We start from the raw sequence: 13,039 nt of genomic DNA, 5'->3' as shown, positions 1-13,039 counted from the left end.
CAGCAGGAGAGATGTGCCAACACAGGACAACCTTGCAGATCTTTTCACAAAGGCATTGTCTCGTGAGAAGTTTGAAGCTTTCCGGAAAGCTTTTGGCTTACTCCCCTTTATCGACTGATCATGTCCTCAGGGCATGGCACTTCCCTTTACTCTATGTGCCAGTTCTCGTTCACCGCATCACTCCAGGGGGATTTGTTACCATATACATGTGGTAGTGATGCGTGTGAACACACTTAGGACCGTCTGGGCATTTTTTTCCTCACTAGGAGTTTTTTTTCTCCGTGCATTGTATATACGCCCATCATTCTAGGGCTATCTATCTTTCCATTGCATACTAAGTAATATTTTCTTTGTTGTGTGCCTTGAGCTTCCTTCTTCTTCTCCAAGCTGTGTGTTTTTTCCTGCAACCCTAATTCCAACACTCCGTATTGCTCTGTTAGGTCATCAATATATGCTGCCACGTCATCAGTTTGTGACAGTCATTATCATGTCAACATCATGAATGGTTCTCTTATCCATCCTCCCTGAACTCTACAAGTGGTATCAAAGCCTGTGGTTACTCCTAGGTCATTACTTAATCAACATCTCCTAATCTCTCACTAGATCATTAGCCTAGGATGCATCAATAAAGATTAGTTTTTCCTCTTGCTAATGTGAGCACGTTGTTGGGTTCTTCCCCTTCGGCCACTACTCTCTTGGCTAGTAGAAATACTAATGCTCGATTACCGATCGTTTACAGCCTCTCATTTGCATTGCAATTAGTGCTTTTTCTATTAATTTTTCACTCCCTTTTTGCTCACCTTTAAGCCCTAATTGCTCCGCCCTCAAGCATACATTTGAAAGCCCACCTTATGTAGAAAGCCTCTGCAACAAAGCCTTTCTTTTGAGCTATGAACCTTTGAGAATGGGCATCACAACCCCCTGTAATTGTTGTGACCAAGTATATGCAAAGCTCTTGGCTTGCAGACTGTAATAGCGACTCATCACCCTTTTTCGGGTCTGTCAAACTAGGTGGCCCCCCTTCCCACGGCCATCAGCCTCTCTTCAAGAGCCCAAGCTCCCCAAAAGCTTAGGCAATTCAAGTGCCTTTTCCCACGGCCAGTAGAGCAGGCAGAGCAGGCACATTTCCCTTGGGCCTCAAGCAATCTAAGGGACTTTTTCTCGCGAGCTGAAAAGCCGAAGAACAACCAATTCTTCCAAATGCCTTCAACGGTGTCTTCATTTGAACTTCAAAGCCATCAAGGCAGATCTAAGCATAAGTTTTCCCCCCCCCCTAAGGGCTACTCTCTCTCTCTCTCTCTCTCTCTCTCTCTCTCTCTCTCTCTCTCTCACACACACACACACACACACACACACACACACACACACACACACACAGAGGGAATCAAAGTTTTTTAAAGGAACTCAAGCTTCAAAAATTCAAGCGAAGGAAAAGGCAGCATTCTCATCTTTTCTACCTAGTGGAGGGTGACTTCACTTTCGAGTGAAGAGGTACTCCACGTAAGAGATTAAAGGGAAAATTCTCTCTCCCTTTCTTTTATCCAAAAGAATTAAATCTACATCTTTTTTTTTGTAACCCAGCATTACATAAGGCAATGTATGTGTATACATCCATCATTGAGGATATTGTCATGTACGCTTGTAAGGAGCTAGACACTAGCCTTGGTCTAAGACCACTCCATTGCACTAGGAGGGATTGGGAGATTAGAAACTCACTTCAAGCGGAGGAGCATTAGCATCAGTTTTCTGTTTTGCATTAGTGTTATTTAGCATTGCATTTCCATTCAAGAAAGCTCATGAGAAGGCTATGGCAGTGACCGTGGCAACAGCAGCACCAAGATGGTGCGGGTAGCAAAATCGGAGACGACGAAGTAGAAGCGGAGGATGACAAACAATGAAGCTGTGGCAATGAAATTTCTTTTGCAGACTCTTGGACTAGAGTTGTATAGTGGATTCGTGGATTGGAATTATGCCCCTGGATTGGAGTGATTATCATCAGTTGTCTCCTTGATTGGAGATTATGGTTAGCCTGGAATTGGCGTAGCTATTTCTATTGTCATAGTCCAAACCTCAAGGGGAGGGTTGTTGGGAATTGTGGGCTTTGTCCTATGTTGGTGTGTATCTCTCCTATCCTACTAGGATGAATAGGTGGCACATAACCATGTGGTAGTATGTGGAAAAGATACCTAACGGTGTGGGTACCCATGGGGTGGGTCATTACTAGAGGGTGTGGACTCACCTAGAGTTAGTTAATGGACTCCCAAAGTGCCTTGAAAGGTCACCCACGAGTTTGCAAGTTGGATAAGCTGATTTGGATCCTTTGTATGATGTCACAGGGTCCCAACTTCATGATCTGGAAGTCAACTTTGCCATGGTACCCCTTAATGATGACGTGAAGGAGCACCAATAAGAGAAACAATTGTACTAGTATTTCCTGTGGCTAGCTCAACTTCAATGCCTCCCAACAACTGGTTGTACTCAAAATCCATGGTTTTCGAAAATTCTGGAGGGATGAAGTTTTCAGGGGTTACTGGGTCAAAGAAGATAAGTGCATTATTGCCACAAATCTTTTCATTAGCTCTGGCATCTACATAATATTTTAGTAGAATCGGATGTAGAAATTGCGTAGATGTCCGGAACAAGTCCTACTATGGTTTTGGCCTTCTTGGTGGAGGTTGCTCAAGAGTTTTATCCCCTTTGTGTGGACAAACATTTAGTCAATACTATGCATGATATTGGCTATCTTCTCTTATCAGTTAGGGTTTATTGCAGTCTGAGAGAGCTCATACAGTGGGCACTGGTGAGTATGCACATATCTGTAGAATGGCAGTCATTGAAAATTGAGAGTTAAAGCTGAATTAATGAACATCATTCAAAGCTGGAGCACAAAAAAGAGCAGGTAAAGGGAAGGGTGTCTCTGAAACGCGCTATCAATCTGAAGAGAAGGCATTTTTATGATTCTTTGGGCAAGGGAGTAGTTGATCGCTGGATATGAAATATGAGATTATTATATTGGTGCACTGTCAATATGTTAAGATTGCCCATTTCTATGTAAAGAATAAAAGTTAGTGAGAAACAGCAATATGTTCGCTACTTGTATTGCTTCAAAATTTATAGATAACACACTCAGCAATACTAAATTAGCATTTTCTCTTTTGAACAGAAGTTTCATCTTTACTTGGCTGGATCTGAAGGTCCTGTTGTATTCTGTCTACATGGAGGCGGTTATTCCGGGTATGTTGTTTTCACTGCATGTGTATATAGTATCTTTTGGAGTATGTTTTCTTTTGAAACCATACCTGTTTTTTGAAACATGGAGGTGGTTGTTGAGGGTGTGTTAATGGGGGTCTACGCTGCATATGTATGTATGTACCATTCACTTGAGTACTTTGGGGCATATTGCTTTTGAAACTTACTGTAGTGACTCTTAGAAATTGTATGATGTATCTGCCTGTGTTTCATCTAGTCATCAAGAAGATGTATTTGGGATATAGCTTGATTTGGGTTTATCCAGTCATGAAAAGGAAGACCATCATGGTTTTTGTAACAGGTATGCCCTTTTACTTGTCTGGATTTCTTTTAGTTTGGCACACGCTTTGAAGGTATTTTTGCTGCCTTAATGAGCACCATGGAGCAATAGTTCAGTTGCTAAGGGGCATGAATAGTACCCTTACAAATCCCAATTGATGCAAGCCTGGGAAAAAGCGTAGCGAGTACTCATTGTAGAGTATATCCCAATTGATGCAAGCCTCAGTGGAATTGTGGTCAATGCATCCTCTCTAGGCGCACTCGAGCATGTCCAATCTCTCTCTCTCTCTCTCTCTCTCTCTCTCTCTCTCTCTCTCTCACACACACACACACACACACACACACATTTTTGTTGTAATATCAGATTGAATTACCAATGGGAAACCTCAAGACGAGGAAAACCCATGAAAGTTACAAACAGGAAATCAGAAACAGTCAATGTAGAACTCGTAATGGGTAACGGGAAGCTCGGCCAAGTCATAGGCAGCTCGGAGAGACTGTAGAAGAGATGTCTTGAAGAAGGAAACATAATCCACTCAAATGTGCTGAAACATGAGGGAATTACGAACTCTCCACACCGTCCAAAGCGCCCAGAATCTGACCCAGCCAAAAAAGCAGGCATACGGCCGAAGCAGTGGCGGAAGTACTCCAAATATCCAAAAAAATTTACCGAAATGCATGGCAGGAAAACGCGTGCGAAGAGCCGTGGAGATGCAATCCACAAACTGTAGAGTGCGAGAACAAGACCACAATAAATGTGGAATGTTCTCAATTGCTGCACCACATCGGACACATCGCGAAGAGGCCAATCTTTGAGATCGTAGAAACTTGCCAATCGGGAGAACCTCAACGTATCTCCACATAAGTTGCTCCTTCAGAGGCAATTTTGCATGCCACACTTTCACGACTTTACTCTGCCACCATGTGACGCTCTTGTGCATATTCCATACCTTATTACAATGTTCATGGATCCAGAGGACGACTGCAAATGATAGTACACTTTCTTTGCAGAAATCGAAGAGAGCGAAGAACTAGCGTAGTGCCAATCACAAATTCGGTTTTCCATAACCAGTGGTGGAACAGGGGATATGGAGTCAACCAGAGTTTTAATATTGTCCCACATGCGCCTATAGTGCATCCCAAGTCCAAAAGTAGGAGCAGCCTGTCTAAATGAGAGCACCTGTCCAGTAGTGTCCGTCACATCAGGTATGCTGTCAATACCTTCCTGGGAGAGAAAATAAGCCTGTATAGGAGAGCATTGAACAAGAGTTTGATCAAAAACCCGACTCCAATGTAAACTTTCTAATCGAAGTGAGTTTTCACAGGCATCATCTCTACCATGCAACAATAACTCCCGTGTGACCAATTTCCAATCCGCTACAAGACTGGAAGCAAAGGGGCATCCAGGTATTGTGGCCTCAAACTTACCAAAAACCACATCCCCATACGACGGCTGCCAATGGCCAAAAGCTGGCGTAGAAACCGCATGAGAGCACAGAAACGCAAACATTTGCGTCCAAGGCTGCTTTTGCTCAACCAACACCAACAACAAAGTGGCCTTTCTTGCTATAACATGAGAACCCAAATGCAGAATATTCAGACCACCACAACGCTTTGGAGTACATAATTTATCTATCGCATGCAGGCGCAGACCCTTTTTCTGAGAAGAAGTAGACCAGAAGTGCTCCAGTATTTGAGACATCAAGGTCCGAAGACGACGGGGTGGCCAATGCAACATAGCCTATAGGTAAGGAAAATTGCATGTATGCCACCAATATGGATTGTACTATTATGAGGCTTACATGTAGCGGCCAAGTGGATAATTTCCAATAGTGCAATTTAGACCTCAATTTGTTCTCAATCCAATCCAATAATTTTGCATTGTTAACTGACCAAGCGAATGGATATCCAAGATGTCTCACAATTTGATCAGGCTTCACTATTTCACCTGGCCAAAATATCGAGTGCCAATCCATTTGACGCAACGGTAACAATTTAGATTTTAGGAAATTCACTTGCAGACCTGTAGCCAACCCATAAAGATGTAGTGCTTTCATAATGCATTGAACATCCTCAGGTCTATTTCTAGGCCAAAACATGGAGTCACCTGCATACGCTTGCACCACAAAATGAGCACGAGACGGCAGCTCCAATCCATGCAAATGCTCGGATGCAGTTAAGGAGTCCAAATACAACAATAGAGGGTGCGTAGCAATAGCATACAACATAGCACTCAAAGGGCAACCTTGCCGAACCGATCTACCAAGATCCCATAAACGAGTCAGCTCACCATCAAGAATTCCAGCAGATTGACTATTCTCATATAGAAAATAGACCACTCGACACAATCTGGAACCAAAGCCCAAAGGCGTCATGATCTGAGCAATGAAGTCCCACTGAATAGTGTCAAATGCTTTCTCTATATCGACCTGCATGATAAGTACATCTTGTCCAGTATATTTTGCATACTCAATTCCAACGAAAGCATTAGCAATATTATCCATAATTTGCCTGCGAGGGATGAATCCATATTGAGCAGGATGTATGCCTGAGAACAGATGGTCGTTAATACGGGAAGCTATCATTTTTGACAACAATTTGTAAACTACCGGCATAAGCGTGATCGGACGCCAATGTGAGAAGTATTCACATAATGGTTGCTTGGGCAACAATTTCACTAATCCTTCTTTCCACGATTGCGGCAATGATTGTGTAGTCCATGCATGATTGATCATGAAAAGTAGAGGCTGTTTAAGGGACTCCCAAAAACGAAGGAAAACTCAACCGTAAGACCGTCCCATCCAGGAGATTTCCAATGGCCAAATTGCAACAAGCTGTCATGCAGCTCAGCCTCAGTAAAACTAGCCTCAAGGGCAACTCCATCATTCATTGTTAGTATAGGATGCACATATGACAACAGTAGCTGTCTGGCTTGCAAAACCTCACTTGAGGGAGCTTGCGGCTTGGCAAAAACCCGTTGAAAATGATCCACCATGGAATTTGCCAATTGACTTTTATTAACCGTCCATTGCCCACCAACAACCTTAACCCTTTTGATAGATACGGATTGCCTCGAATGATGCAAATGCTTAAAGAACTGTTTCGATGAACAACCTTTATCCATTAAGGCATACTGTCTTGATCTAACTTTCCATTTTTCAAGTTTCCTCCTGTTATTATGCGTCAAAGAGGCTTCTGTGGCACATAATTCGTCTTGTTCCGACTGAGTAAGCCGTCTAGTGTCTGCAAGATTTTCTAAGGCTTGACTAGTCAGTCACCTTGTCTTTCTGTACTTTATCTCTCAACCAATGCATGTACCACAAGCCATAATCCTTTATGACAGCTTGGATCCGCATGACAAAACAATACCAAGCCACATCCACATCGATAAACATATGAGAGATAAGTGGAGGAATCACCGCTTCAATCAAGTTTTGGATGCCTTGTGCCAGAGATACGCATTATTAATATGGAACAATCGCTTAGTGGGAAGTGGGGTATCTGCATCCAATGCCTCAATATGGATCAAGAGCCAAATAGGAAAATGATCCGATAGGGGAAAAGAGCGATCGATCCTCATGTCACATGCAAACATATCATATTGTGGAGAGCCCAATACATACCACCTATCCAATCGTGCTCTATATTCCGAGCGAGCATTATGAGCAAAAGTGTAGCCCCGCTCCGAGGAGCAAGTATTGGCCCACAGATCCAAAACACCTGTCACTGAGCATAGCATCCCAAGTAGAACGCTCTGAGTTCAACATATGCGAATGGCCAGTTGTATTGTGCGAGTTTGCTGGTGCATTATTAAAATCCTCGCACCAAAAAGCATGTGAACGCTTGGGATATTTGACCAAATCTTGCCAGAGACGAGATCTTTGTGCCAAAGCAGTATAAGCATAAATGCCAGCAAATTCCAGAATATTGCCTTGCACTAGACATTGAACAACCATCCAACGCCCCGGTGGATCATTATGGGCCAAAACCGACTGCAATTCATGACTCACCATCATCAAAACTTCGGAAAAAGAGCCAGTACCAGCATAAGAAATCGAGAATCCCGTATAATACGATGATTGACCAACAAAATCGTGTTGATTATGCTCCTGTAATACCACAAAATATGTACATACTTGTATGTACATAGTGCCAGATTAGCTTCCACTTGTCATGGTTGCACAATCCACGCACATTATACGTAAAACATCTAAGAGGAGAATGCATATGTACAATATTTACAAGAGAATCACAAGGCACAATCATCAAGTAGGATTGCCCATAGGCACATCCGCCTCCATACTAACATTTAATAAAACGGATTCCATATGTGTTCCTTGCTGGGGATTTTGATACATCGGCAATGACGTAGATGTCGACCCAAGCAGAGCGTCTTTGTATGAATGAACCACTCTATCCCACGCTTCAACAAGCGACTTATGATCATGGGATGCGGATGCAAAAGTTCCACCACCTCTCCCATCCAAAGCAGCTACATAATTCCTCGAGACAGGCGAAGCACGAGGAATTCCTCGAGACAGGCGAAGCACGAGGTTTTGTAGTTTTCTTGGGCGTTTGCCAACCATCAGTGGAATCTGCCAGTTTGGCTTTACCTTTGGTATTAGCCTTTGCAGCAGGTTGCGCATTAGCCAAGCTCTTAGTCGAGTCTTTACCTTGTTTGGCCTGCATGCTTCCATTAGAATCCCCCATCTTCGGCCTCACGGACGAAGAGGAGGGAGAAGCAAGACGAATTCCAGCCGTAGGAACAACAGGTGGTGGCAATTTAAACAAAGACTCTTGGCATTCAGACTGCATATGGCCAAATTTGTCACAGCTAAAACATGCACCTGCAAACTTCCCCCATCTAAGTTTAAAAGTCCTTTTGCCTACCATTGGATCACCAGAGTCAACCGTAATCCCTGATGGGGTCGGCTTGCCTGTATCCTACAACACACAAACTCTATTGGAATTAGTATCCAAGTTTGGGGGGCAAATCACTTTACCCAACTGCGCAGCCAGAAGAGGCAAAAAATGCTTCCAAGTCCGCGAAAATCCGACTATTTCCACCCAGATCGGGCACCTGTGTCGTATCAAACTCTGATCGTCTTTAGTAAGCGCCCATGGCAGTACATGTGTCAATTGCATGTTGAAAAACAAAGGCGACATTTGCAACAAACGCGAACGGGCATCCATGTGTGCCAGTTAGCACCTCATAAAACCCGCGGGCACCAAAATATACCCCTCGGACTGCTTGTCTTTTCAGCAGAAAATCAACCCATTGACCTACATCTTGTGCCAAGGGTATTTTGCCGGGGAAAAACAAAATAAGTGCATTCAACGCATACTGTGCAACCGGATCCATCAACTGCTGAACCGGAATGATCACTTCAGTATCAGGATGCTGGCCTTCCCAAGCATTTCTAGCGTCTGCAAAATCCTCCAACAAACACTCTTTAATGATGTTCGCAGCATCCATCAAGGAAAGATCTACCTGTTTCCTACGCTTATATATGGCTTCTTCTGCCATGACCAACCGAAACCACACTTTCTACTGACAAATATGATCTTTAATTAGAGAGCAGTACTTAAAAGACACTAGACTGTCACTCACTTTTTTGTTTTTTCAAAGTATCTCTGTACAAAGCACAAAACTGTACATGAAATTATCTATGTTCTACAGAACTCTGAACACAGTTGCAGCAGAAGGACTAGCAGCATAGAAATCTAGAACGCTGCAGAGGCAATTATAGGAGGGCTAACCAAACCTACTGAAGAAAATTCTGCGCAGGCTGAAATCTGCACTCTGTCGAGCTAGGCTGTGGCACTGGTTGCTTGATTGTGTGAAGATCACGCGGAGAGCAGTCTGAACAGGCAGTTTGCACAAGGCTGATGGACGCGCAGGTGCTGAAAACTGTGCAGAGCTGAAATCCGCGCAGGTTCAAGGGTGAGCAGGACAGCACACAATTCTCACTGACGCGCACACACACGTGTGCACGCGCGCTGAGGGGCTGAGCTCGCTGGAGAAGAGCACGCAGGCGCAGAGAACAGCTTCTCGCGCTTGACTTTCTCTCCTCGCTACACAGACCACACGCTCGCTTCCTCTCTCCACCACACCTCTCTCACACACACACACCTCTCTCTCTCTCTCTCACACACACACACACACACACACTCACCTCTCTCTCTCTCTCTCTCACACACACACACACACACACAGAGTGTCCTGTCAGGCATCCCAGCTATGTGGCTACCCAAATTTTCTTCTTTCTTTTCCTTGGTGTTTTGTGTATTGTGGGGAGAGTGATTTCCTTGTTTGCCTTTCTTTATGGCTGTTTTTGGTTTTTCTGCTTGCGATTTTGATCTTGTCTGTTTTTATTTAAAAAAAAAAAAAAAACATTTTCTTGTCTTTGTTTGAGTGGATTGTATGGGCGGGTGGGTATATGTGTGCTTGCTCGAGTGCTTGTCTCTGCTTGCCTTATATTTTGTTGTTTTTGTTAAACAGAAATCCAATTCTATTCAAAGGCTTATGGGGCATGCCAAGGAAGGATTTGCAATGCACGACGGCACTCTAACATATCCTTCGGACAAGCCAGTGTCCAAGGCAACAAGACAAGATTCTTCTAGCCATAAATCACTTCCGCTACACACCACAAGGTAGCATGGAAGTTTTCGTACGTTGTATGAATGCCCATATCGTACAGTCGTACGGTATACATTTGTACGGCCTGCTTATACAAATATGGTCCAACCTTTCTTTAAAAAAATTGTAACGAGTACCTTGAGTCTTTGGTCTTTCTTCCCACTCCCTAGGTCATTTTTCATAAGTTTGTTAGGCCCTTTAACCTTAGACCTAGATATAGATCTATAGTCATGAGGTAATTTGGAGATTTTTTTTACGGTTTTGAAGAGTTTTTTTTTAAAACACACCGTATTTATCCAATCCGTATGAATTATTTCGAAGTACACTGTATTTTTTCGTACAAAATTGTATCGTACGTTATTGTACGATTGTACAGTGACAACCCAACACGGCAGATAGAGATTCCCATGTGTCCAAAGGTCAATGGCTTTGGCTCCTACCATTCGAAGTTGGTCTGGAATGGTAATATGCGTGCTGCGTAAAGTAGCATACTCTGCATCCAAATCTTTATGCAAATGAAACTTGGATGGCTTGTTGGTGATATCTTGCAATGACATTTGTTGGAATGACAAGAGAAAAGCTCTACGGATGGAAGGGTATGCAGGTGGAGAATGAGACTAGGGAGAATGAGAATATGCTTTGGTTTCTTGAGCTTAGAACATGGAGATGGAAATAGGGGGCAAGCAAGGTGGTAGGGTTGGTGGTGGAGAGAGATTGGAGGGTGGGAATGGAGATATTGTGTAGATCTCATAACTATGGCTTGTAGAGCGAGAGAATGGTGGTGGATAGAGGCTGGAGGGTGAGAATGGAGATGGAGATGGAGATGGAGATGGAGATGGAGATGGAGATGAAGATGAAGATGAAGATGGTGCAGATCTGCTAGCTATGGCTTGTAGAGAGAGAAAATGAAGCACTTTTCTATATAGAACTAGTCTAGTGCGTTTTAGAGAGAGGGTAGAGAGAGAATGTCGATTTGTAGCTCCTTGAAAAGTTGGAGGGAAACATGGATGAAAATTTGAAGAGTAGAAGGGGAATAATGAGAAATATGTGATTTGGGGTAATGTGGGAGATCTATGATAGCATACAAGTATCTCCTAGGTAGTTAAGGCTACATTTTTTCCTTATGAGCTTGAATGCAATCATTACCTCATTTTTTGGCTAGTCTCTATTTTGTAAAAATAAAATTATGTATTTTCAAGCCTATTTCTTTAGGCTTGGTCAAACTTAAATCAAGAGTTAAGCATTTCACTAAACGTCCATATAAAAGAGCCCATGAAGACTCCGTTGAGGCCCTAATGCAAGATACGTGGCTGCTTGATGTACCCATTGGTTGGTGCTGTGCATGATTAGAGAGTAGGCAATTGACGCAAAAGATCTTGTAGGTAAGTAAGTACATGTATAAAGGGACTCTACAACTGGAAGTTCATCTTCTTTAGACGGTCTCTCTACATTAGCAGCTGTCATAACTTTGATACGTGGCATGGCCTAACTTAACCTCTCCGAACTTACAGACATTAGCCGACGGGCCCTAAACCCTAAAGTAGAAACCCAAATCGCGTGGAGCATGCTGACGTGGCAGATTGTACGGCTTGGCCATAAAATTGCGGTAGCTGATGCCATGGCACAACGTACGGATTTCCCGTTTTACGGGGCTTTCTCTGGGCGCCAACTTTTTGAGAAGAAGCGTTTTGGGAGCCATAGCTTTTTGAGCAAAGCTTTTCACTGTATCCTTTTGACAACGGGCCTTCAAATAAGTGCCAGGGCCTTTCTCTTGGTAGATTAGCTTGGAGCATTGCTAGAGAGAGGACCCTTGGACATTGTACTTTGCGAAACATAAATAATAAAGAAATACCAAGAAGGGGCACAGTCTTTGGGGCCAGTGTGTCTGGGCGCGAAACCACACCGTGCCGTGTCGACTCTTCTCTCTTCCTCTCTTTTTAAGTTCCGTTCAGTTGTTCCCAGTTCTCTCACGTGTGTTGCTGTAGATTTTCTTCTTGGAGTGTCCAAGTCTATTACAGTGGTATCAAAGCTTAGACGATTCTTCTTCTACGAAGGATCCGATCCCTTTTTAGGAGCACATGGATTGCAGCAATGAATCTAGTAGGGAGGAAACGGTTCTAGCTATCACACAAGAGAGGAGACCATCAGAGGTTCTAGTGGGAGTCGCACCTCTTCTGAGGACTCGGGAGCCGAGTATGGCCCTCTTCCGCCGAGTGACCTCGAAAAGATGGAAGCCCAACGACAACTTCAGGTTGACATCTGTGTCAACTAGATGCTCCAATACGACAAGGATCTGCAGTATGCAAATTTTTTGAAGAATCACCGACTTGATGAGATCTATTTGGGAGGGTAGGCGGCCATTCACTCACCTCTCAAGTCGGCAATGAAATAGAAATCCAAGCCGAGTGTAGATAAACGAAAACTGTGCTCGCAAGATGAGTTTGATAGTGCGGTAGAGCAACAGCTCAACAAAGTCATGAAGTCTTAGAACAACTCTCGAAAGGAAAGTCGTGCAGTAGATTACCCCGGCTACCTACGCCGGAAATCTACATTCGAAGCAACTAGCAGATTCAAGAAGCATGTACGCTGTTAGGATGATCCCAGTTCATCTTCGTCTTCATACAGCTCTGAGAGTTCCTCTTCCTCCCACTTCAACGAGGAGGACGGGAAGCATCGGAAGCGGAGAAAGATTCGAAAGAACAAGAAGAACCGACCAACCAAGAAGAGCAGATCTGGCAAAGGATCTTGGAAGCATAGAAAGCAATTTGAAAGTTCTAACGAGGATACGTCGTTCTCGGACAATTCTGATCCGGACGAGTCAATGTTTGGAAAGAGGCGGAGATGAGGTTATCGATTGAATCAGTTTGACCA

General features: G+C 43.6%; 1 protein-coding gene across 3 annotated transcripts in view; it reads left to right on the top strand.

Annotated features, from left to right (window-relative positions):
• Positions 1–13,039, top strand: part of LOC147423691 (esterase/lipase/thioesterase family protein) — a 64,564-nt gene that overhangs the window by 16,137 nt on the left and 35,388 nt on the right. For all 3 annotated transcript variants that reach the window (XR_015186650.1, XM_086501997.1, XM_086501996.1), the window contains exon 3: positions 3,164–3,234. Coding sequence is in view for 2 of the 3 variants with exons in the window: in XM_086501997.1 (XP_086358123.1) it covers positions 3,164–3,234 (71 nt within the window). In the remaining variant the exon portion in view is untranslated. The remainder of the gene's footprint in view (positions 1–3,163; positions 3,235–13,039) is intronic.

The sequence above is a fragment of the Adiantum capillus-veneris genome, chromosome 26, assembly GCF_014529385.1.
Source record: "Adiantum capillus-veneris isolate H3 chromosome 26, ASM1452938v2, whole genome shotgun sequence".
NCBI classification, from domain to species: Eukaryota; Viridiplantae; Streptophyta; class Polypodiopsida; order Polypodiales; family Pteridaceae; genus Adiantum; species Adiantum capillus-veneris.
The sequence above is the reverse complement of the archived record's forward strand: the minus strand, read 5'-3'. Positions and strand labels throughout refer to the sequence as shown.